Source organism: Aureobasidium namibiae (genome assembly GCF_000721765.1).
Source record: "Aureobasidium namibiae CBS 147.97 unplaced genomic scaffold scaffold_7, whole genome shotgun sequence".
NCBI lineage: Eukaryota > Fungi > Ascomycota > Dothideomycetes > Dothideales > Saccotheciaceae > Aureobasidium > Aureobasidium namibiae.
Genome location: NW_013581202.1, coordinates 466,522 through 491,156, shown reverse-complemented (window position 1 = coordinate 491,156; position 24,635 = coordinate 466,522). Strand labels below are relative to the sequence as shown.

Genomic DNA, 24,635 nt, shown 5'->3' with positions numbered 1-24,635 from the left:
TAGCTCGATATCTGAGGCTCTCTATCAACCAGTACTTAACGAGTGTATCACAAAGCTATAAACATGTGCACCGTGTATATAAAACTCCAGGGCGTTCGTGATCGAGAACAGGGTGCAACGTTTAGATGCCCATGACCAAGTACCTCGGCTCCCCGCGAGCATCCCCAGATTATCATTCTTCTTCACATGCCAATAACACAACCTCGAGAATCCCCTTCCAGAATCACTCGCGACTTTCTATCGCTCCATACACATCAACAATCACAACCATGGCTTCAGGAAGACCCGTGCCCTTCTCAGAGCCGTCCTACCTCTCCGGTCTACCCTCGCCATACTACAACGCCTCCCATCTCGAGTGGCAGAAGAAATGCCGCGCCTTCATCACCGAACACCTGACCTCTCACGCCATGGAGTGGGAGACCGCCGAAACCGTCCCCGAACACGTCTTTCATGACTTCTCCAAAGCCAACATGTTGCTTCCCAGCCTGCCCGCCCCACTTCCTGTAGAGAGACTAAAGAGCTCGGGGATACACGATATTCTGGGTCTGCCAGTGGATGAGTTCGATTACTTCCACAACGCCATTTATACGGATGAGATGTTGAGGTCTGGGTTGGCTGGACCGAGTGGCAGTCTGACGACGGGAATGGCGTTTGGCGTGCCGCCGTTGTACAAGTTTGGAAGCAAAGAGTTGCAAGACAGGTTCTTGCCTGATCTGTTGACGGGGAGAAAGAGAGCTTGCATTGCGATCACTGAGCCAGATGCGGGCAGTGATGTTGCCAATATCCAGACTACTGCTGTGAAGAGCAAAGATGGCAAGACGTATACCATCAATGGGACGAAAAAGTGGATCACAAATGGTATATGGAGTGAGCTGTCTTGCATGGCCGTCAGAACTGGCGGACCTGGACCTGGTGGGCTATCGCTCATGGTCGTACCGTTGAAGGGACATGAAGGCGTCAGTATGAGGAGACTCAAGGTTAGTGGTCAGATCAGCGCTGGTACCACATACATCGAGTTGGACGATGTAGTGGTGCCAGCTGAGAATCTCATTGGAGAGGAAGGTATGGGTATGAAGTACATCATGACCAACTTCAACCACGAGAGACTAACCATCGCCATCGGATGCGCGAGACAGGCCAGAGTTGCCCTAAGCGCAGGTATGTGGCTGCCTTTCTTGCTGAATGGAAAGGTTACTAATCTATCACTACCAGCTTTCGAATACTGTCTCAAGAGAGAGGCCTTTGGCAAATCTCTCATGGATCAACCTGTCGTCCGACACCGTCTCGCCAAATGCGGTGCACAGCTTGAGGCCCAATGGGCATGGACAGAAAGCTTCGTTTACGCCATGGTCAAGCTGCCCAAGAAAGACGCCGACGTGGAGCTTGGTGGCCTTACAGCTGCAGCCAAAGCTCAAGCTGGCGTCGTGTTGTTGGAATGCGCGAATTGTGCCGTATTACTCTTTGGCGGAAATGGCTACACTAGATCAGGACAGGGCGAGATCGCTGAGAGTAAGTCGAGCACCGAGACCATCGTAGTCGTAAACACTAACAGTGAGCAGAAATGTGGAGAGAAGTACCGGGCAACCGCATTCCGGGTGGCAGTGAAGATGTCTTGTTTGACCTATCAATCAGACAACTGGTCAAGAACTATCAGAACCAGACAAAGATGCTCGAGAGACCTCGTGGATCTTCGAAGCTGTAAGGAAGTATGCACTCGATTGGCTACAAACCGCTATCAGTGTATCATCAGTAAATCAAAGTCATACCTGCTGTATTATGCGTGAAATGGGGTATCTTGATTTTTTGTTATGATAGACACTGATGCTTTACGCCTGAACACCTCCCTGCTTGAAGCACTCATAACCTGAATTGACTTTCTACCCTAATCCTCATGACGGGCAGTGGATGTTCTCTGTTCATGCCTCAAGAAGAGCGTCTTCCGACACCACGAGTACGATGCACCATCCTCGAACCAGCAGTCTGGCCGTCACGAACACGATGAGCCAGGATGTCCTGCGAAGCCTTCAACGTAGACGCAGGCGCGAAGGAGGAATTGGGTGATGAAGCGGGCAATTTGGGTTCCTCTTCTTCCGCATCCACGACAGCAGATTTCGTGCGGCCGATCAGTGGCTCATCGCTGGCACTTTGTTCACGAGCATATTCCTCATCAGCCTATAGTGGACCCTCATGATCAGCAGTGCTTGCCAAGAGAGACAATTCTGATGCTCACCAGCGTCTCCATCTCTCCATCGGCAATATCGGCCAGATCCTCAATTTCCGTCTCAGCCAGAGCAGCAGATAGTTCGTCTTCGTAGTTGGATGGCATAGTGTCGCGCTGTTCTGTCTTGAAGGTGTCCAGTAGTTCTCGAAGTTCTGCTAGCACGTCGTCGGTAGTCTGGTTTTGACCTTTCGGATGCAGTTTTCGAGATTCACTCCAGGTGTGTTCAGCGCGTAAGCGCAAGTCCTACCATTTGATATCAGAAGGTGATTTTTAATTCCAAGCTTTATTTGTAGGCACCTCTTTCTGGCGCCATTCTTTGTTTGCTGAGGCTAGAAGGACGAGCGTCTTGATGCGATAATAGCGAGGCAACTCGGTGTCTGTAAGTAGAGTTTCACAGGTGGCGAGACCTTCGTCAATGTTGCCAGCATCAATGGCGGATCTGGCAGTATTATAGTCTTTGTCGTACTGGAGATCGGTCATTGCGTTTTGTTGATAACAGTGATCGTGTTCGATACGAATGGTCGAAGAGGAGACAGATTCTTGTTGGTTGTCGCGGCGATGTCAGCTCTGCGCGTTGACACGCGATTGTCTCTGTTGCCTAGATAGTTAGTTGTGACAAACGGTGTTCTTGCATGTGTTCCACGAAGAATTTGAACATCTATTTCACTGCATAATGACGCCTGCACAGCGATCGGACACCGATACCTTACACCATGTTCAATTGTCTTCTCGCCAACGCCGGCAAGAAAACAGCCACCACCAAGGGACTTGGTCAATCTATACTCTACTTCACGACTCTCCATCATGTCGGGATATCTATGTCTCTACGCCTGTATATCGAAATGTATTCGTACCTAGTCACATACAAGCGACATCTTATCCCCATCTCAGCTGCCCCACGGTTGCTATGCAAAGAGACGGCTGGCTAGCTGTGGACAGCATACGCAGGGATGCACTTCTGTAAGTTTCGATAGCGTCGTGTGTGGACTCCATACGACAAACACAAGTCGCTGCACGATTTCGACGTGATGGAGCTGTCGCTACAGCACTGCCGTATATGGATCATGACAGATGTACCATACAGGAGGGTCAAACAAAGATCTGAAACTTGACGCACTCCTGGTGACGTGCATGGTTATGTGTCGATCTAATTGCCCTGAATCAGTCGGTCAGCTTATCATGATGAAGTCTGTCGGCTGAAACGACAATTTCCAGATTTACGATGGACAAGATGCTCTGACGGATCAGCCAAACTCCGAGACTAAAAATTCCTTGGGCTGTGGAGCCGCCAAGGGGGAAAGAGGGGCAGACAGGAAACGTGCCCGCCCTATCGACAAGGGAGGTGAACGCGTCGCACGACATGCGAGGCTGAGATGCAAGACTGTTGCGAGAGTAGGTTTGGCTGTATAGTATCGATGTCATATGGAAGGAAATCACAGTGGAGGGATTGCCCGTAGAAGCACTCTATCTGCAGGCAAGACACACACACACACACACGCAAGCAATCCTCTGACGGGGACCTCTTCGTAGAGCGGACAAATAGGACGCGGGCGGGCCGAGAAGGATGACGGGTGGGTACGGTGGTCCGAACGAGTTTGGATGAACATCGCAATTACCATTTACGTCGATGGTTGTTTGCTGGATGCTTGTTCGAGGGCACGGCTGTGGTGCATACGAAGACTCCCTGCTGCCACTCTCGTCCAACAGCCCCTTTATCGCACGGCGACCGGTCTTCTCTCGTAAGGCCATCGTCGACATCTCGCGGCTGTTTGCGTTCAGCCACGGAAACAATCTCGCGCTGGACTCCGCATCTCGCCAACGTTGAGCCACATCGAGTTTGAGCGAGTCTGGAGCATATCGACTAGGCTAGCTTGGCTGCCCAGAATAGAGCGCGAGCACCCTCGACCTCGTCGCCCTCCCTCCTTTGGCACCAGAGTCCCGTCCCTTCCTTCTCTCCCTCTCGTCAAACTGCGAAGGCACTGGTTTGCGCCCATTTGCTCGAGATCGACCCGCCACGGCAGAGCAGAACATTTTCAACAGCAGACGTCATCCGTACACTACACTACCGCCGATCCACCCCTAGCAGCCAAACACATCCATATCTCCCAGTCCACTCAGCGACGACACCCACGGCACTGGTTGCTGGAGGACAATGCATTTCTTGAACAAACCTCTTTCTTCGTAGACTCAGCCACATATTCAACAAGCCATGGCCATCCACCGCGGCATTCAGTCCGCCATATTCTACTATCTGTCGTGTGCCCCCTGTACGGGCTACTCGTATCGCAAAAAGAGAAGAAAGGAAGCCGATCGTGACCGCGTCGCCAAACTCGCTCTCGAAATGGAACAACCAGGTCTCTATCGTCATCCCAGCCCCTTCGCGACCAACGTTCACTGGCAGACCGAGATCGACCTTGGCCCCACACCCGCGCCGCCTGGAAAGCGTCGAGGTCAGAAGAAGGCTCGCGTACGGACAAGCGACGAGAACGCCAGCAACGTCGCAAGCAGTGTCAATCTTGGCCTGACGCAGAACGAGAGCAACGACAGTACATGGAACTTGCGCAATTGGCAAAGAGACGATGACGATGATGACAACTATTGGGGTCCCAATTACCCGTATAGAGGCAGCCGTCGCCCTTCGACAAATGCTGCCAGTACCGTCAGCCGCCCGCTTACCGCCCGTACGGCTACTACGGATCGATCAGCTGCGACCAGTTATTATTCCGTGTCGAACCCTCCCATCAACGACCTCCATCCCCCGATCGTCACTCGTATGGATACCAGCGCCGATGTCATGTGGATGCTGCAACCTCCACCTCCTGCTCGTACCGCTCGAGCTGGCTCAAGGACTACACTGGCGAGGAGCGATAGTACCGCTAGCAGACCCAGCACAAGGCGGGCCACAAACGAGAACCTCTCGCGACAAGTCAGCCAACGCATTGTCGACGAAAAGATAAAGAACGGTCAATCTCCCTCAATGGATAGCCTTCATCCATCTTCATCGACAGACGAATTGAAGCCGTCGCGACGACGCAGGCCGCCGCCGCCTATCAACCTATCAGAAGATTCGACAAAGCCCCGCGGACCTCCCATAACAGACCTACGACCAAACAACTCTTCGAATAAATATCTCATACTTCCGCAACCCCTCTCCCCCGTCATGTCAGCCAAGTCTTCCGAGCGTTCTCGCAGTCACAACCGCCAGCGCAATTCCTCGGCTGAGGATCGCAAACCTCGCCCGGATGGTGTGAAGCGTGAGGATAGTTCCCTCAACGTCTTGCAAGAACTTGTGCCGACCAATGCACTGCTCAATTCTCAGAAGCGCAACGACGTTCCTACATTCGAAGCCCGCATCGAGCTCCCCACAGCTGATCAGTACGAAGAGATGATGCTGCTAGGTAGCGGCAAAGCAGGCTTCGACTCATGGTACGAGGGCAGGGACTTTGATACGTTCCCACAATGGGCTGCCGACAGAGTGCGCCGAGACGTCAAAACGCGCTGGAGCATGGAGTTTTAGATCCCAAGTCTGTCTGCGCCGATCCTACCTCATCGACCTGCACAACCATTCGACTATACTTTCGTGTCTATATCCCTCATCTTGCAAGATTGAAGCTTGCACGTCCATTCCACATCACGGCGTTACTACAGGAGCGAAACTATCACGACCCAATCAGCAGCGCTGAAACTTATGACCCATTTCTTTGACTCGTTCTCTGCCTCTTTTTTCCCCCCTGTTTCTCAATTTTTCATCTGTCTTTGTCTCTTGGATTGTCCACCATCTTGCGCGGCGTTTCGGAAAAGGGACCTTTCTGGTCAATTGCGCATTTCCAGCGAGGGCACATTGGACAACTCTCATTGTTTTTTTTTTCATCAACACGTTGCAAGAGGTCTATGCAGGGGGGGTTCAACTGTCTCTCTGTATCATCTTGGGAAGCCGAATACAAGCACTCGATACTTTTGAGCAAAAAGAACATACGAACCGTGCAACCTATCGTGTTTCTCTATCTACCTTGGCTAAGGGGTGTAGTGATTTGACTTGACTAGGCATGAGCGGCCTCGTAAATCTGATAACTGAATTAAGTATATGGACGAGCAGCCGGCCATCCATGACGGCCTGGTCAGCCGTCCGGATGTGACAATTGATGTGACTGTGTACAACCTAGGAACCAAAGACGAAGGTCATCTGCCTACAACACGTAGCGTACAAACAGTCCTTTCGTAGTAGTATCTACTGAGAGGGAGTGTCTTGTCAGCTTCTCCTGGTCACATCTCTAGTGTGTTGTTTGAATCTCTCAGTTCGTCGTGAGGACAGTGAAAATAACAGAATGTCGTATGTGGTTCGCATGACTGTGATTGACCTATCTCCCATATCGAGACTAGCATCAAGCTTAGAGAGTGAATGGTTGTCCTCGCCCCATGTAGTGAGTACAATCAAGCTAGATGCTCTTTGTCGCTGTCAATTGGACTGAGTGGTGTAACGACTTACACTTACGCATTTGACTGCACTTGGTAATAGAACCACTGTTCAGATCCCGCCGTGCATGTCTTGAATTGGCTTGGATGCAGTCCAATATCCGTCATCAAGGCAGCTTTGATCAAGGGACGAGGATGGGAGTCTTTCCAAAGAGCCTCGTGGCTCTGATTTTTTTCTGGTTGTGATGTGTGGATGAAGATGATTGTTTTTTTCCTCGAGTCAAGGGTCTTGGGCATGGAGAAGCTTGTAATACTATGCGCATACATTTTGATGCGTCTGTTTCTTCAAATAGATCAAATCTGATAGTGGGCAGCATTGAATCTGGTAATGAGCTCGTTCAACGAAGCTCTCATCATGTCCATCTCACTCCTCTGTTGCTGTACCAGTTGCCTTAGCTCTTGGTTTTCAGTCTGCTGTTGTTCGGCCTGCTGTTTAAGACTTGTGTTTTCGGTCTCGACGGCTTCGATGCGTGTGGCTAGAGTGGTGACTCGCCTTGCGAGGCCTTGGCCGCCTGCGGGTGGCTGGGAGTAGATTCGCGCTGTATCTGTAGGTACGAGTGTGTCGTCGAGAAGTAGAGGAGGTGTGGGTGAGCGAGCCATAGATCGTGTGGGCGGGATTGGAGAGTGTCTGCTGTCGGTGAAGGTTGTAGAAATCCTGGGTGCTTGATGGATGGGTCTATCAACGTTGTGTGGCCGCTTCTTCCTCCACGCTGGTTCTCTGATCTGAACGGCGGCGGGCTGTTGAGGTGGCTGTTGAGTGGGTTGTTGGTTGGATTGCTGAGGACGTAGGGCATTCTCCAAAGCCGTGAACGGGTCAACATCCATGTCATCTTCATCCTCTTCTACGTGATCCTCATCATCATCTTCCGACGACGAAGAAGCATCATCATCTATCCGTATCGCTTCTCCCGGGACAATAGGATTTGCAGGTATGATGGTGTCTTTTCTCTTGGACAAGCCCATTTCTTTGCGTAGTTTCGCCAACTTACGAAACGAAACAACAAAGCCTTCTCGCCTGAGTATCTTGGCCATCTGCTGATCGGTATAATAGCGCTCTTGGTAGAAGAGGTCGTATATCCGTTGTCTCATCTCAGGGGTCACTTTGATATGTGGACGGACATGAATGCCCCAAGCATTCAAGTTGCGTTTGAGGGTATTATCGGATATTGAGATGCCATGCTCGATGGCGAGCGTCTCTATGACACGACTCATGGTCCGTTTCTCCTGATTGATCCACCATGTGATGGTTTGACGTTGAGCAGAGAGGTCGATGGGCTTCCGCGGCATTGTTTAGATGTGATATGATGGATGGAGAGCTATCGGCGACAGGGCTTCTGAGAGGTACGGCCGGGTCGGTTTCGTCGACAAGCAGAGAACAATCGGGCTTGGCGTATAAGGCGCGGCGGGCAACGGCCTTTCACATGCTCCGCCGGGGGTTCCGGGAAAGGGCGGATATGCGTAAGCCCAAGGCTGCTGCCCTCGTGCCAAAAGTGACGATCCATTATGTGTTGATGACTGCCCCGCGCCTGCCTGGTCATCGATGTACACGCATGTGTGACACCGGACTGCGACTTCCCCTCTGCCCTCTCGTTCTCGCTCCTTCTGCTTTTGAGATACCGATTCGTCCACTCACCCTCAGACGCATGCCTTGATGCCGCCCATGGCTCTTGACGCTGTCCCCGGCGCAATGCCAGTCCCGCAACGAACCTCCCCGAGCAATAACACGACTACGAACGGCACAAAGTCTTACGAAGACTTGCTCGCATCGCCCAAGATACATCCACAAGCCCACATTTACCCCCCACCGCTGTCTCCACCGCCCGAAGACCCCATGCACAACATCTGCGACGATCTGATCTTTTCACAAGGCACAACAAAATGGCCGCAAGAGAAGGATCGTATACTGTTGGCGCCATATGATTATCTAGACGGACACCCCGGCAAGGACATACGCTCTCTGCTGATCGGTGCCTTCAACGCTTGGTTGCATGTACCTAAGCCGAGTCTCGACATCATCACAAGAGTGGTTGGCATGCTGCACACAGCGTCACTACTCATAGACGATGTCGAGGACTCTTCCGTCCTACGTCGAGGCGTGCCCGTCGCACACAACATCTTCGGTACTGCTCAGACCATCAACTCGGCCAACTACGTCTACTTCTGCGCTCTGCGCGAGCTCATGAAGCTGAACAACCCTCGGGCCATCGAGATATACAACGATGAGCTACTGAATCTACACCGAGGCCAAGGCATGGATCTGTTCTGGAGGGACTCGTTGACCTGTCCTTCCGAGCACGACTACCTCGAGATGGTCGGCAACAAGACCGGTGGTCTATTCCGTCTAGCCATCAAACTCATGCAGGCAGAAAGCAGTGTTCCCATCGACTGCGTCCCTCTATGCAACACAATCGGCCTACTCTACCAGATCCGCGACGACTACAAAAACCTCTCCGACACAATCTACACCCAAAACAAGGGTCTTTGTGAAGATCTGACTGAGGGCAAGTTCTCCTTTCCAGTCATCCACAGCATTCGTTCCGATCCGCAGAATCTTGTTCTCATCAACATACTCAAGCAAAAGCCGCAAGATGAAGAGATCAAGAGATATGCCGTCAAGTATATGGAAAAGACTGGCAGTTTCGCATACTCGCGAAGGGTGTTGAGGGGTCTGGCGGAGAAGGCCCTTGGACTGGTTAATGAGCTCGACAAGGATCGCAACGAGGGTGCGGCAATCCGGAAGATACTCGACAAGATGCAGGTCGATGAACCCCATGAACTTGAACGTACACTTTCTACCTCTTCGTCATCGTCTTAGTAAGGAGGGTGCATTTCTGCATGGCGTTTCTAGGAGCGATCTGGGTTTGGGGAACTTTTTGTTTGTTTCTGTCGACCTTTGATGGGATCTTTTGGCGATTCTGTTCACTCTCTTGCATATTCTCTTGATACCTCTCGGCTATGTCCTCACATAGTACAGCTGGCGCTTCTCTTGTATAGCTTGCCAATGTTCGCATTTGTTTTCTCACGCACTTATGCTCGAGTCCGTTTGGGTCATTTTTGAACGTACATAGTATTTCATCTTGTTAAGAATGATATGTACCGGGAATCGAATCCAACTCTTCGGATTGTACTCCCCCCTTCTTTGCGTATCGACTGTGAAATAATGCCTCTTTTGGAACAAACAGAAACCCAACACCTCTGAACGCCAACCGGTTACAAACCATTTGCCCACCATTTCATGCATCGACTTTGCAGGAGCCAAGACTCCCCTGCGACCTGTTCCGTCAGCCTGGATGGGAAGTCTATCGCAGCCTTGGGCAGCTCTTCTTCGGGGAGTGTCAATGAGACAGACCCCCAGGAAGAGAAGCGAAGGAAAAGATAAGAGCTTTCAATCAGGCGTAATCAATGGTTTAATCCACCGAAGTCACGGAAAAGGATCGACAGGGAAGTCGCTCCTTCTTAACCTTGACCTTCTTCTCAAGCTTCACCAAACTCGTCTCGGCATTCTAAACCTTGACGTGCTGGCCCTGCTTGACGACCAACTTGTTAAGCTCCTTGTAGGCCTCATCCCACTCGTCATCCTTGGCCTCTCCCTTCTTGCCAGCGTTGGGAGTAACCATGACGACGGAAGTAGGGCGCTTGGTGCTGCCAGCGGCACCCAGCTCGGCGCGCGACGGCAGGAAAACGTAGGGGATGTTGTGGTCCTCGCAGAGGACGGGGATGTGGGAGATGACGTCCATGGGGCTGATGTCGGCGGCGAGGACGACAATGGCGGGAGCAGCGACTTGGGCGGTGGCAGGGTCGGCGGGGGTGGTTTTGCGGACGGCCTTGACGACTTCTTTGACACCGCGCTTGAGGCACTTTTGCTTTGCGGCTGTGATGGGTGTTAGTCGGAGTCCTTGTCCATGGGTCAAGCGCAATTGATGCAATGGCTTGAGTGAAGCAAAGACAACTCACCCTTCTTGACGGTCTTCAGGACCTTCTTGGTGGCCTTGTCGTCGCACAGAGGGTTGGCGAAAGGAACCAGAGCGCCGATGGGGGTGGCATCAGATGAGTCGTCGCCGACAACGCTGGCATCGACGATAACATCACCATCAGCGTCGACAGCGACGGCGCCGGGGGCAGCGTCCTCGATGGCATTGAGCACGGCGGTTGCGTCGCTCTTGCGCTTTTCCTTCTTGTCCTTCTTGACACCGCTTGCGTCGACGCTCTTTCTCTTCTCCTTCTTGTCCTTCTTTTCGCTCCTGTCCTTGGCCATTTTGTGTGTGTATGTGTGGTTGTGTTGGGTGGTAGAATTGGAGCTTGTGCCGGTGTTGGAATAACTTTTTTTTTCCTTCGCGTTCTTTCGAAGCCCGCACAAGAGCAGAGCTCTGCAGCCCTTCACGATTGCTTGGCAGAGAGAGGTTTGTGCCAAGTCTTTTGCCGACGGACTTCTCCCGATTGTCTTTGTCTTCTGCAAACTGCCACGACCCTGTCTGCTCTGCATGTGAACAAGACACAAATCACTCAGATTGTTGATTCCAATACGAAAACATTCGTCAATCGGCTCTTTGGCTCTATTCATGAAACTACAAAGGCTTAGCTAATGCGCCGCCGTGCTTCACTGGTTGTATCGCAATGTGGTACACTGAGGACGCGACTTCTGGTTCGGAGTCTGGCTGAGCACTCGATTCGTACCTAGGCAAACAGAAGTTGGCAAAGACAAGACAAAGAATAAAGCTGGTACGAATACATTGACATATAGAATTACAGATCATTATCATCCTCTGTTCCTTCTTCTCCTTTGGTGTCCTGTTTTTCCTCTTTCAGACCATCCAAATGTTTCAGAAGCAAACCAACAGGAGATAGCGCACCAAGAGCAAGTATGGCCAGTCCACCATTGACCAAAGACCGCACCGTCCTGAGCCCAGTGTTCTTGACTTGGTCGTCAACTCTGTCCGCATGTGTTGTCGAGTCGTCAGCAATGATGTTGTCGACTGGTCCGACATCCTTTTGTTCGTCCTTCGGCTCAGCAAACTTCCCGTCCACCTCTTCCTCCTCCTTGACCGAGTCATCATTCCGCTCCTCATCCTGCTCGTGTACACCAGCTTTCGTACCAACTCTCGTTTGTGCATCATACCCTCCACAATCATGTCTCGTGACATCCGCATCTTCAGAATTGCTCTGTAATTCAACTCCCTCCTTTCTCGGCGCCTGCAGCCGCATCGCCTTGCTGACTTCCGGCAGATCCTGACTTTGGTGTAGCAGTACCCTTGGATCTCGGCTCCAGCTTACGGGGCTTCTTCTTCTCGCCTGTGGTCGAGTCGATCAACTTCTTGGGCTTACCCTTGGGCTTAGGCGTAGCTTGGCCAGAGGATGATGGAGGAACAGGAGAAGCGGCAGCCTCAGACTTCTCGACAGCTGGAGTTTCTGGGAGAGGTGTCTTTTCTGCCTTCTTCTGCGTCTCGTCAGCTAGCTTCTTGGGTTTGCCCTTGAGCTGCTTGGGCGGTGCGGGAAAAGAGGCGGCTTCTGATTTCTCAGTTGCCGGAGTTTCGGGTAGAGGTACCTTCTCTGCTTTCTTTTGCTCTTCAGGTTTGTCGGCCTTTGGCTTTCTTTCGGGAACCTCGGGAAGAGGTGCCTTCTCTGCCTTCTTTTGTTCCTGAGGCTTTTCGCTCTTGGCCTTCTCATCAGGCTTGGTGTCTTCCTTCTTGCCCAGCTTGCGTGGCTTCTTCTTCTCGGTCTTGTCGTCAGACTTCTTCTCAGCCTTATTGTCGGGCTTCTTGTCGTCTTTCCTGTTCTCGGCAGGAGCTTCTTCGTCTTCCGAGTCGTCGGCGTGCTCCACCAGGAAATGCCCATCCTTGGATTGACCTTTGTTGATCTGCTGTACATCATTCGGGCAAGCAGACATGATGACGACAATATCTCTCTCGGCCTTGAAGCGCACGTAATCGCCTTCCTTGCCCTTAGGAGGCTCGAATGAGAGGTCACCCTTGTCGCCGTTCCATGGAATGTTCATAAAAAGGTTCAATGGTGCTGGGACCGAGTTGACGGTGACTGATGCACCAACGCCCTTTGGGCCTTTGAGACCGGCTCGGTCGTTGAGCTCTTTCAGTGCGAGAACCAGGTTCTCGGCACACGATCCATGTTGTTCCCAATCTTCGATCTGCAGAGCCTTGTAACGTTGAGGATCACAAGCAGGAATCAAGGTATCGTGGACGCCGGAACTGGTGTCTTCGATGAAAGTCAACATGGGCTCTCTCAGGTTAGAGACGAGGACATCGTTGACGCGTGGGACCATATGGAGAGTCGAAGCACGAGTATGCGGCATGCTGAGGTACTCCATCTGAGCAGTGTCGCCGTGCATCGCGTTCCAAGCACTGTAGCCAGCGTAAAGAGAGGAGACGGAGCCAGATCCCGTGAGAGCTATTCCGTGTCAGCAAATCGATTCTGAACGAGGATCAAGTAAATACTCACCCGACAAGGAGGCAGCACCGACTGGTGTTCTCGAAAAGTCGGCGAGCTGTTCTGCATACGTCTTGTTGGGATCGCGTGCATGCTGTTCGGCAATTTCAGTTAGCATCTACTCGAACGAACGGTATCGACGAAGTGGCTATAAAACATACACTCACCTGAGCGGCAAAAGCGGAGATAGCTCCCTTGCTAGGCAAGTAACTGGTGACGCCCTGACCCTTAAGCAGATAACTGCCCCATTTCCTCGAGTTCTCTTTATCTTGCTTCTCATCCGCCTCTTCTGTCGAGGTAGTCTCTTCCTTCTTCTCGGAAGCCTTGCCATCGTCTTTGGCACTTCCATCGGTGACTTGCTTTCCTCTGCGCAGAGAAGGAAGGTACGAAGTCCAGCCGCCTTTAGTAGGAGTAGACTCTTGCTTGGACTCTGCTTCAAGCTTCTGCTGCTGGGAAGTGGCAGCCTCGGCTTCCTCTTGCGAAGGCAAGTCCAGGCTTCCTCGCGACTTCCTGTTGTTCTTCTTCTTGCTAGCCTTGTCCTTCTCCTCTCGCTCCTTCTTCTTGTTCTCTTCCTCTTCTTGCTTCTTCTTGTCTTCTTCCCTCTGCTTCTTGTCCTCTTCTTCAGCGACGTTCAGCTTCTCCTTCTCATCTTGCTCCTGATAGCTCTTGTCCTTGTCGTCTTGCGGCTCTTGTGGTCCGTTCTTCTTGGGTGGAGTCGGCAACGCAAAGACCCAAGTATCGATGACTTGGGTACCAGAGGTGTTTACAATCTTGATAGTACTACCCTTTGGCACAAAAGTTGCTGTACCATGGCGTGCGGGGATGGTTTGAAGATCGTCTGAGGACGACATGTCTGTCTAGCTGTGCTTTGCTGAATTGATTCCGAAATGTTGGTACAAGAAGAGCTACGATAACCAATATGTCTCAAGAATGAACTACGAGATCGAATGGACGAGAATGCGCTCTAAACAATGCGGTGAGGTTTACAGAAGGGTCTCGAGAAAGCTGTCTGAAGCTTAGCTACCAGGTTTCCTATTCATGCTACGCAATCATGCATATAGCTTATGCAGCAGTCGCGGGTGATTTGCCGCCAGAAACACGGCTTGCAGGGATATTTCCTTGCTTGCGGGTCAGAGAAAAGTGTCACCAGCGGCCAAGATGGTTGGATACGGTGATGCACGTTTTCCATGACGTAGGCTCTCGCCCGTGTGGAGACAACGAGGGATGGCTGGGTCAGTGGGTCTGGATTCTTTGAGATCGTCACTGAGTATGCCCATGCAAAAGTGTTGTCGATGTTTGAATGTAGAACAGATTATTGTTATGCTAAAGAAAAGATGACTAGAATCACACCCTATCACCTGAAATCCATCAAGGCACTACACCTTTCCTTAACCCTTGGCATTGTATCGGTCGTTGTACGCGTTGACAGCAACTGCTACCTGTCGGTACAGCCAGTTGCGACTTTGCTCGTCCGCAACAGGGACGAATGGACCGTTGTGTCCTCCCTTGAGCACAATGCTCATACCTGTGCGTTCCTTGGTGATGGTCTGAATGTCCTTGAGAGGTACATCCCACTCGGTCACAAGCTTCTTCGTCTGCACCAACATGATACCGTTATAGGTGAGCATGACCATGCGTGGACTTTCGGCGCTCGTGCTCTTCGTGCGTGCTTGAGCTGATTGTGATCCACTGCCTGACGACAACTCCATGTGTGCAATGTAGTCCTCGTGGAAGTACTTGCCGTTGTCAAGAGTCTTGAGCCAGAATTGACCTAATGCTTCACGTTGACTGTAAGGTCGAACGATTCCATCTTGCCCAATGAAACGGGTCAAACGAACACGATCCAGACCTTCTTGGTCGAAAACTGTTGTGGTGTTGCGAACACCCTCAGCCATGTTAGATGCCAAGTCGAACGCTCCAATGGCAGGCTTGGTTGCGAGACCCAGGAAACCCTTTCCTACGCCCTTGACAAAACCAAGAGCACCTTCCTTTTCGGCACCCTGCAACGGGTGTCTGGCAAGACCACCAATACCACTTGCCATACTGTTTGCAAAGGCATTACCTCCAGATGTGATACCGTACAAGGCGTGCTTTGGTCGGTTACGAGAACGGGACATACGGCGCTGGTCTTGGAATTCCTTGTCCATGGATGCGGCTGCAAGACCCTTGCTGATGCTGCCTGTGAACTTGGCCATACTGTCGGAGAAGCCGAACACACTTTTCTTGACGAAACTGCTAGCACCCTTTGCAATACCGATACCAAGATCTTGAGGTCTGTCGGTCATAACAAGGCCTTGATAGGGTTCATAGAAGATGTCTGCAACACCCGAACTGATGTTGTTGAAAAGACCAACAGGATTGCCCAGGAAATCAGCAGAACCAAGAACGATATGTACTTGACGAAGAGATTCTTGAACGTAATGACTCTTGATCGCAGCGACCAAGGCACCAACTGATACTCGGGCGTTCTCGAGCATGAGAGCGTTGTAACGAATAGGTGCGTCGTTGACGTTACCGATGGACATTGTGAGAACATTGACAGCAAACATGAAGGGGTTAGACGAGGAACTTCCAGTATCCTCTGCATTGATGCGTTCGGTTCTGACAAAGGACAGATCGAATTGCATGGGTTGCAAGTGCAACAGCTCGAAGTAGATGTCTTGACCACCCTCTTCTTGTTTTGGTTCAGGGATATCCAGGTTCTCGTCACAAAGTTGGCCCTCCTTCTCTTCGGACCAAGAAGCGCCTGGAATCTTTGTGAAGTCGAGCATGGCGAAGATGAAATCCTCGTCAATCTCAATCGTCATCTGCTGCATCAAGAATGTGAAGTATTTGATATAGAGCACACCATACGAGTCATCCTTGACTCGCGTGATTGCAGCTTTGAAAATAGGATGAGCTTCCATCTCCTTGCCAGTCTTGGGTACAACACTGGGATAGAAGATGAGCGGAAAGATGCCTCCATAGAGTTGGTTGTCAACTTGAATCCATTTGATGGTAGAGGAAACAGTCTGGTACAGAGGCGAATCCTTGTAGGACAAGTCGATGTCGCGAAGTGTGACATACACAAGTTCCTTGAGTTGACGATTGATGAGCGATATGCCCAATCCAGCAAATCTGATTTGGGCGCTCAAAGTGACGTGATCATCCAGATCCTTGACCTCGAAACCGCTCGAGTTCGCCTGAGAAGCCGAGCCAGCCTTTTGCTTGTACAAGCTCTTCGATGGCTTGTAATTGGACAAGACAAGAGTCTGAGTGGGACCATCGGCAGCGACGTTGAGATCGATGATCTTCTGTCGATTGGTACCTTCAGCTGCAGGCAGTCTCATTGGAATGAGATTACCAATCTCTGCAAGCTTGACATGTCTCTCCTTGCCCTTTGCGTTCAACACAAGGTTCTTATTCTTGGTAGCAGGGTAGTCCCAAGCATAAGGCATGATACTTCTAGGCGGTAGCCTGTATCGGATAGGTTTCCAACCAGAAGTACGCTCGTCCTCATCTTCATCGACATTGGGGTTTGCTTGCCAAAAGATGAACTCGACATCACTCTCGTTGCGAATGGAGAAGGGCCAATGCTTGGTCTCGTGACTGATGTGCAGGAAAATCGTGGCATTCTCCATGAGAATCTCCACTCGAATGAGCTTCTGCCTTTCGCCAGCCTTGGCTAATTTAACATGCACGCTACCAACGTTGGCAATGTTGAAAGGAGATGACCAGTTGTTGTTCACGCCTGGGAAGCAAAGGCACAACTGTTGTCCGCTAGACTGTCTCAAGAAGCGTAGAGGATGAAGATCTTGTGGCTTCAAAGTTGTCACATCAGACGAACCAGGTTCTCTGATGTTGAGATCTTCTCCAAGCTTGTTGCGTACCACAAATCGGGGTGCAATGGTGATGACCTTCGTCAGCTTGTATTTGCCCTCGCCTTCCTCGACAGTAAGACCAACATGCATTTCTGATCGACCAGAATCTGCTGCTACAGTGATATCTGTGGTTGATCCGATAGCCTCGAAACTGACAGGCTTGCTCCAAGTCGACCCATCAACCTTGATGAGTGCTCGGTTCTTCTGATCATCAGTGGGGTAGGAGAACATGAATGGGACAGGCTTTCGCGCTTCATCCGAATTGCTGAATGTGGTTTGTCCGGCTGCAGACTTGGCAGCACCGAAGTAGGTTTTGCTACGAATATCGAGGCCCAAGCCTGTTCTGTTAAGAATCACATATGGGCTGTAGACAGTGATCTTGAAGGCACCTCCACTGTCAGGAACGTTGTAGTAGTGCAGCTTGAGCCTGAGAGTCAGGTCCTGGTTGTCCTTCACAACGAGCGTCTTTTCACGACGGAAGTCATCGCGCCCAGTAGAGTTGATGATGGCAAATTCACTTTGCTTGAACGGCGTGTCTTGCATATCAACACTCATCAAAAGTAGATGCGAGAGCTCAACCACATGCACAGGACTGACACCTCCCTTTCGCAAGAAGTTTGTCCAATCCTTTTTGGTGTTTTTGTCGTAGATACGGTACTTGAAGTCGAATGGCAGCAGATTCTGAATCTCGACAGGCGCGGAAAGGCGGATACGCATGTAAGGATATGTTGCAGTAATGGGATTGTTCTTGTCGTACACTGCTTGCATCTGGAAGTAGAATGGAGGAGAAGAATCTTGCTGTTCTCCTTGACAGGTGATTGTGCGTGTAGGACGCTTGAGCAAGTCTTTCCAGAACAGACGCTCGTTGGACCAAGTGTAACCGAATCCTTGATCGGGACGAATGACCAATGAGTGCATGAAGGCGGCACCTACAGGAGCCGATCGTGCATCTCCAGGTGCGACCTTCTCGATCTTGAGCAGGTGGCCCTCGTCTGGGCTGTAGACGCCCACCTCAATGGGAATTTGAGTGTGGTTCTCTACAAGCAAGGGCGAGCGGAACGTGATGTACTTGACGTTATCTGCTCCAAGCTTCACATCAACCAGAATGCGGTGTTGGACCTTGTCTTTGCGCGGCTTGAGGTTGTATAGAGTTTCACCCTCACGACTGACTGGGATGCGCTCGATGCTATCGAACCCACTGCCTTCTAGCCTGATGCTCACGACACCAGTGGCACCTTCTGGTGATAGTGTCTCTCTGGTGGTGCTTGGGTCTTCAAAGCGCCAGGGTGCCTCTTCTCCGTCGCCCAGCTTTTTGGCGGCGCCTTCTTGATTGTTCTCTGTCTGAGCCCATACGTTGAGATCGAAGCCAGTCTGGTTACGAATGCGGTAAGGAGCGTCGGATCCACGAGGTTTCGAAAGGATGTCTTCATCGGTGGACAGGAATTGGGCTGATTTAGATGCTAGTGCGATTGTTGAAGACGTCATGGTGAGTTCCAACGACTTGCGCGAGTAGAGTTCGACTGCGAGCTTATCTGGGTTCAAGTTTTTTGCCATGTGGAAACCTAGTGACCATGGCTCAATAAGGGGCTCCCAAGCAGACTTGGAGAAGTTGTAAACGTTGAAGAACGTCTCAATGCTAGTGTCTGCTGACATAGCGCCACTCCAGTCGCGAACCTCTACAGCGAAGTTCTTCACGCTCCAATCAAGCATAGGCAACTCATGAAGGTCACCAATAAGCACCACTCGAATACCTTGAAGATTGATCTTCATCTCTTCTCTCTTCAGCATTGCTGATCCTTGTGGTTCAGCCGGTGCCTTGGGAGCAGTAGTGGCATGCGACTTCTTGGTGGCAATGGTGTTGGCTCTGGGCTTCTGTGCTGACGAGGGTGCTCTGCCAGACTTGGGTCTAGAGGCGGGAGCCTTGAGTTGGTCGATCTTGGAGGGACCTTCCTTGGCAAGTTCCTTATCGTCATCATTTGCCGACATGGCGGAAGCCTTGTTGACGATTTGCATGGCCAACAGAATATCGCGTAAGGACAGGCGCAGCACCAACGGCTCAATTTCAACCATAATGCTCATCAATTGAGCTTGCTTGTTCTCGGAACGCATGTCCACCGAAGTTTGGACACTGAAGTCGTCGAGGATGCGAAGTTGAGAAGTCTCAAACTTGTCCATGCGACAAAGGAACATGCCCAACTTGTCGACTTGAACTGCTGTGACGTGTTGCTGGGAGACGAGAATCTGCTTGCTGCCGAGGACAATGGCTTCAGAGTTGGTAATGGCAGGGTTGGCAATGAGAATGATCTGCGCATCAACGATGTTGACACGGAACGATATGCTCATGGAACTCGCGTCCGCTGCAGGCTTGGTTTCGGGTTGTTGTACACCAGCAACATCGGTACCAGTAGACACGCTGACTGCATCCTCGTCACCCATCGATGATTCATCTTCATCTGAGATGACAAGAGGCTCATCAGTAGCCAAACTGGCATTCACAAAGTGCTGAACCGCGAAGAGGTAGTCCAGCGCTAAGATGATTCTAGGGCTATCAATGGTCAAGAGAGCGATCAAGTTGCGCTCTTTGCCTCCAGAGATGCTCACGCTTGCCATGAATTGTTGCTTGACATCCGTGTTGATGAGCGACATGATTTTCCTAAACTTGTTCTTCTCATGTGTGCGAGTGTCGGTTATGGTAAAGGACTGCACCAGAAGTTCTGACTCCATGGATCCGTCGCTAACCATGCGTAGCTTTACATGGGTCTCGTTGAGCGAGAACTTTGACAGACTACAAGCCGCAAGATCTCCGACTGGTTTCTCAGGTTTACTCGAGATGAGTTCAAGGCCGATGGTACCAACCTTGAATACAAGATCGAGCTTGGTCCAAGTATCATCGTCTGAGCCAATTTCAGGACCAAGATGAGTAGGAGATTGGGGTTCCTCCTCTTGTTTGTCTGCCGAGTCAGCAGTGATTGACTTGGCATCTTGGACTGTAGTTGCCGGCAACTCTTCTTTGACATCCTCTTCGATTTCATCATCCGGATCGGTGGCAAAGGCCTCGGGGATTGATCGAGACAGTTCAAGGATGAACTTGAGCTGAGCTTCTGTGACACGTAGATTGACGTTCGACATGGAGCCCTCGATTTCTGTATCCGGTCGCTTGTATCCCGGCTTATGTTCTGCGCTAGTAATCCTGAAGTCAAGATCGACCTTATCAATAAGATCGAGCTCCTCGACTTTATCGTTGGGGTAGTTGAAGGTAGATGTCAATCGAGTGTTGTGGACACCAGCCGTCAATTTGTTGGCAGTATCAGAATCCTTCGAATCGTCCAAGGGGAGGAATTCGTTGCTGGCATAGAGCTCTCCCAGATAGGCGGTGAGAACATCGCGCTCGGGGGAATCAGTAATCACCATGCGAGGGAAGGCCACGATTGGTGTCTTGATGCGAATATCGAAGTGCATCTTGCTGGCTCGCTCTTGAATGTTGTTGGCCTGGTTCGCAGCCGCCTGTCGAGCGGCATTCATGATAGCCTGCATTTTGCCGAACTTGACACCAAACTCCATGATCTTGCGGAACGGTTCAGTGACGAAGTTGACTTTCAAAGAACCAGACCTAAGATAGATGGAAGTATCGTAACCGGGATATGCTTCTGAAGTTGCATCAAAGGTTTCGTAACGGAAGTCAGCGAGCTCATCACCTTGGATGGAAACCAGTTGGCGCAGTGATGACTTTTCAGAAACACCTTGATTGACATCGTCCAGAAGAGACAGATTGCCGAGTCTGGCTCCAACTCTCATGGTCTTGCCCATCAAGAAGATTCCCACTTCTGCAGATGTCAAGCTCAGAGTGGCTAGACGAATACCATCGTTGTTGAGGATGATGGCAATGCGCTTCAATTGGGCTTTGATGCGGATCTTGTCGCCTGCAGGCTCTGGGCTACTTTCTTCGACCTCGTTTGACTCGACAACTTGCGACTGGTTGGCTTGCGGTTCTCCGGGGTTGGTAAAAGTGACCATAACAAAGTCGAGCAAGGTCAAAAGTGTCTTGCGAGTGACCAGCAAATTGATAGTTGATACGGACACATCGAGGTTAGTGGCTATTCCTTCGTAGGTCGACATGAATTCTGGATGTTCAGGATTGACCTTGATGAACTTCAGTGAGAAGAGGTTTTGCTGCTCGTTGGCGTCGTGGTCTTCGGACGATATGAGGTTCTTGAACTCCGGTGATGGATTCTCCTCGACATGATCTTCTACAGCAAGTGTACGCAGACTGACTTCTGCCACCATGTCAAACTGGCGCTGGTAGAAGAGAAGATCGAAGTTTTCGGCAACGAGATCAACAAGCAACTGGTCTTGTTTCTTGCCATCAGGATCGGAACGGTAAAGCGAGCCCTGAAGCTTGTCAACCTTGAACTTGAACTCGAAGTTGCGCTGGTTGACATCCTTCGTGGGTTCCTTGGTAGACTGTTTGGCTTCCTTGAACTCTTCATCTTCGTTATCGCTTTCTTCTTCCATAACAAGCTCATGCTTCTGAGCGGAGAACTGGAAAGACTTAGATCGCGGTCTTCCTGTGGCATCCGTATCAACGATGCTCTTTTGTCTAGGCCGCTGTGCCTGTTTTGGTACGGCCTGAGCAGGCTTCTGCGTGTCAGCTCCGTCGGAGCCAAATTTGGGGATTGCAACGTCAATCAATTTCATCAGACTCTTGTATTTGGAATCGGAGATGGAAGCGTGCAGCACAGGCAGATGACCTCCGACTCTGAATTTGGTCAGGCCAGGAGCCTTGGGAACGATACATGTTTCTACTGTAAAGTCAATATTGATTCGATCAACGACGTGCAAGTGTCTTGATGTGTTGTTCGCATCGAGCTGCTTCTTTGTCTCCTCGATAGACGGTCCAAGAAGAAGTTGAGTCGACTGAAGTTTGACAAGGAATTTATCATACATCAGTTGCTCAAGACGTTTGAAGTCTTCGTCTGTGTATTGTTGCTTTTGCTTTGACTGCACTTCGTTCAAAGTGTCTTTGTCAATCAGTTCGCTTCGCACGCTGATATGACCAGCATCAAGAATCATGCAGAGAGATTCCTTCTTGGTGACAGAGTCGGGTATGATGATAAGCGGAGCCTGCAAGTCGAGTTTGGCATCGATAGTCTTGTGCTCTTGGAGTGCATACTCGAGACCTGCACGAGTCTGCTGCCTCAACCCTTCGACGGTTGCGCCAGCGGATTCCATAAGCGCGCCGATAGACTCCATGTGGCGTTCCGGAGGTTTGAAAAAGTTGGCAACTTCAACAATGAACTTGGGGTTGTATACAAACTCCATAGCTTTGAGCTTGACAATCAGATCGGTATCGGCATGGCCGTCAAGAGGATTGTTCTCGAAAGTCAAAGCAAAGAAGGGGTCGAGAGGCGGGTCTTCTTCCTCATCATCGCCTGCAGTCTCATCGTCTTTGACTTCCTCAATCCTCTTGTCGTCTGGAATGGAGTTTTTGATATTGAGCATTTGAGGGAAAAGATTTCCTTCCGTCGTGCCATCGAAGAGTTTCATAGTCTCGAGACTGACTTCAGCAAGCATGGAGTCGGTACGCTGCAAGAATTTGGTGTCGAAGCCCTGAAATACGAGCTGGAGCATTTCGGTGGCCTTCCCGTGAGGATCGCGCTTGAGAGTGAAGCTACCTTCCTTGAGACTCATGTCCACTTGGAGCTTGATAGCCTCCTTAGGCATGTCGACAGCGTCGGCGATTTGCTTCTTCTCGTCAAAGTCAATTGCATCGTACAACTCCTTGCGTTGTTCCTCCGTCAACTGTGTTTCATCACCAGGATGCTCCTCGGTCTTCTTGCTTCCCCATACCCAAGAAGACCATGTTTGCTTCTGTGGGGCCTTCTTGACGCCAACATTCTCCTTGCGCAACTGGTTGCGAGCAAGTGATCTCCAGAACCGAAGATCTTCGTAGCTCAGCTTGCGTTCGAGCTGGTCCAGTTCAGTCGTTTCCTCAGGGTCGAGCTTCTCCTCCTTTTTCTTCTTCTTGAAGAGACTAATGTATTTGATGCGGTCGTCGCGACGCTCTTTGAAGTAGGCCCAGGTCCAACGGCGATTGCGTTCATGAATCTTGTCATGTACAGATTTGGTCGCGAATCGAAGCCAAGCTCGCGGATCCTCCTTCGGAGATGCCTTGGGCTGGAACTTGCGGTACTCCTGATGTCTGATGAAGTAGTGGAAGAGGTCAACCAACATAAGGGCATCACGATATTGATCGTCGTCGATGACAAAACCCAGTTCGTTGAAGAGTAAACGAGCCTTCATCTTGGGCCGATCAAGCTTTCCAGTCTTGTCGATCTCAAGACCTGCACGTCCAGTGACTGGCTTCAGTATGTACTGGTGCGCACCAAACTCAGTATCATCCTTCTTTGCAATCATGTCTCGGAACTTGTCAATGATTGTAGTGTGATCTATTCCTTGCTCTTCTGCAGTCTGCGACCCCTTGCCGGAACCCAGCAGTTTGGCATCCGTGTCCCAGTAAATGGCGAGGGCACCGAGGGTGGCAAGTTTGTGGGTCGAGCCAGCAGAGGTACTCTGGATGAACGTGGGCTTCCAGTTTTCATCTGTGCTGACAGCACTCAACTCTTGCAGGGTGAGACCAGCAGCGAATGGATGGCCCGGGTCCGAGATTGAGTCTTCGTAGCGGATGTGGACATTCTTGACAGAGATTTGCAAGTTGTCGACAATGGCAGCGACCAGACTGGCCGTGAAACTTTGGTTCTTCTGTTGTTCCTCTTGACTCATGCCTTCCGCGCTTCTTTCTTTGAGCAGCTCTGCGCTGTCAAGCTTCTCCATCTTGACAGCATGGTCGCGCTTGTCTTGGTCTTCAGGGTTGTAGTCTTCATCCTCTCTTGGGGCAGCCAATAGATATACATCTTCGATCTTGACTTGTACGGGCTTGCCTCGAAGGTTAGACCACGGAATCGAGAGGGTCAAGGAACCCAGATGGCCTTCGACAACATTGATGGGGAGGTGGAGTTGGTCGAGGGCTTCTCGACGGAGCTCAAGGTCGCGTAGCTTGACATCGCCAGACCAGATGCCGACGTTGAGTTGCTTTGGGTCGAAGTTCTGGACGTACATGCCCAAGAACCTGTTCAGCAGGTTCGAGACGAGACCTTCCAACATGGCGGCGGTTGTGTGCCTCTAGACAAATATCTCGCACAGGAGCAGGACGAACGTAAAGTACTAAATGTGATTATCGTAGAGAGGTCATCAGATCATGAGGTCGCTAAGCAGGCGATTAAGCCGTGTATGAAGGGGTACTTGAAAGAGAGTACCGTTGGTTATGAGCGATAGGGCGCGAGGCGAGCAGTCGTTATCAGGCAGCAACGACTGGATAGTCGCGATGTCTGAAGCTCGAGAAGACTCAGGTTACGAGGAAGACGGTGGTCTTCGTTCACTGTTCGTGAGCACTGAGTGCGTGGAGAAGGCGGCTGGAGGGTGTAGCCTGTCCGGTTTGTTGGCAGCAGCTACTTTCTTGGAAACAACGCCGCTGATCGTGCCCGCCCGCACGACGCGGAACGTGGAACTTGAAGGTGGAAAGAGCCACTAATATGACGTAGTGAACTTCTCTCTCACCGAGCTGTCTACCAGCTTGGAGCCTCCCA

The 24,635-nt window shown here is 51.0% G+C and overlaps 8 protein-coding genes across 8 annotated transcripts; 3 read left to right on the top strand and 5 right to left on the bottom strand.

The window, feature by feature from the left end:
• Nucleotides 1-269: 269 nt before the first annotated feature.
• M436DRAFT_72243 (acyl-CoA dehydrogenase) lies at nucleotides 270-1,702 on the top strand (the record flags this gene model as incomplete). Its single annotated transcript, XM_013572745.1, has 3 exons — nucleotides 270-1,158; nucleotides 1,213-1,509; nucleotides 1,560-1,702. The coding sequence occupies 3 exons, from the start codon at nucleotides 270-272 to the stop codon at nucleotides 1,700-1,702; spliced, it is 1,329 nt and encodes a 442-aa protein (XP_013428199.1).
• Nucleotides 1,703-1,923: 221 nt separating this feature from the next.
• Nucleotides 1,924-2,701, bottom strand: M436DRAFT_45141 (uncharacterized protein; the record flags this gene model as incomplete). The annotated part of the gene is made up of 3 exons (XM_013572520.1): nucleotides 1,924-2,172; nucleotides 2,231-2,464; nucleotides 2,519-2,701. 3 exons carry the CDS (start codon nucleotides 2,699-2,701, stop codon nucleotides 1,924-1,926), a joined length of 666 nt encoding a protein of 221 aa, XP_013427974.1.
• Nucleotides 2,702-4,430: 1,729 nt separating this feature from the next.
• On the top strand, nucleotides 4,431-5,738 carry M436DRAFT_63195 (uncharacterized protein; the record flags this gene model as incomplete). The annotated part of the gene is made up of 1 exon (XM_013572662.1): nucleotides 4,431-5,738. One exon carries the CDS (start codon nucleotides 4,431-4,433, stop codon nucleotides 5,736-5,738), a length of 1,308 nt encoding a protein of 435 aa, XP_013428116.1.
• Nucleotides 5,739-6,988: 1,250 nt separating this feature from the next.
• On the bottom strand, nucleotides 6,989-7,906 carry M436DRAFT_44751 (uncharacterized protein; the record flags this gene model as incomplete). The annotated part of the gene is made up of 1 exon (XM_013572457.1): nucleotides 6,989-7,906. The coding sequence occupies one exon, from the start codon at nucleotides 7,904-7,906 to the stop codon at nucleotides 6,989-6,991; it is 918 nt and encodes a 305-aa protein (XP_013427911.1).
• A 619-nt stretch (nucleotides 7,907-8,525) lies between these two features.
• Nucleotides 8,526-9,509, top strand: M436DRAFT_44663 (geranylgeranyl diphosphate synthase 1; the record flags this gene model as incomplete). Its single annotated transcript, XM_013572438.1, has 1 exon — nucleotides 8,526-9,509. The coding sequence occupies one exon, from the start codon at nucleotides 8,526-8,528 to the stop codon at nucleotides 9,507-9,509; it is 984 nt and encodes a 327-aa protein (XP_013427892.1).
• Nucleotides 9,510-10,197: 688 nt separating this feature from the next.
• On the bottom strand, nucleotides 10,198-10,949 carry M436DRAFT_63192 (L30e-like protein; the record flags this gene model as incomplete). The annotated part of the gene is made up of 2 exons (XM_013572661.1): nucleotides 10,198-10,565; nucleotides 10,649-10,949. The coding sequence occupies 2 exons, from the start codon at nucleotides 10,947-10,949 to the stop codon at nucleotides 10,198-10,200; spliced, it is 669 nt and encodes a 222-aa protein (XP_013428115.1).
• Nucleotides 10,950-11,861: 912 nt separating this feature from the next.
• On the bottom strand, nucleotides 11,862-13,983 carry M436DRAFT_81256 (uncharacterized protein; the record flags this gene model as incomplete). Its single annotated transcript, XM_013572825.1, has 3 exons — nucleotides 11,862-13,093; nucleotides 13,145-13,226; nucleotides 13,300-13,983. 3 exons carry the CDS (start codon nucleotides 13,981-13,983, stop codon nucleotides 11,862-11,864), a joined length of 1,998 nt encoding a protein of 665 aa, XP_013428279.1.
• A 537-nt stretch (nucleotides 13,984-14,520) lies between these two features.
• Nucleotides 14,521-24,153, bottom strand: M436DRAFT_45211 (vacuolar protein sorting-associated protein 13; the record flags this gene model as incomplete). The annotated part of the gene is made up of 1 exon (XM_013572532.1): nucleotides 14,521-24,153. The coding sequence occupies one exon, from the start codon at nucleotides 24,151-24,153 to the stop codon at nucleotides 14,521-14,523; it is 9,633 nt and encodes a 3,210-aa protein (XP_013427986.1).
• Between the last annotated feature and the right edge of the window lie 482 nt (nucleotides 24,154-24,635).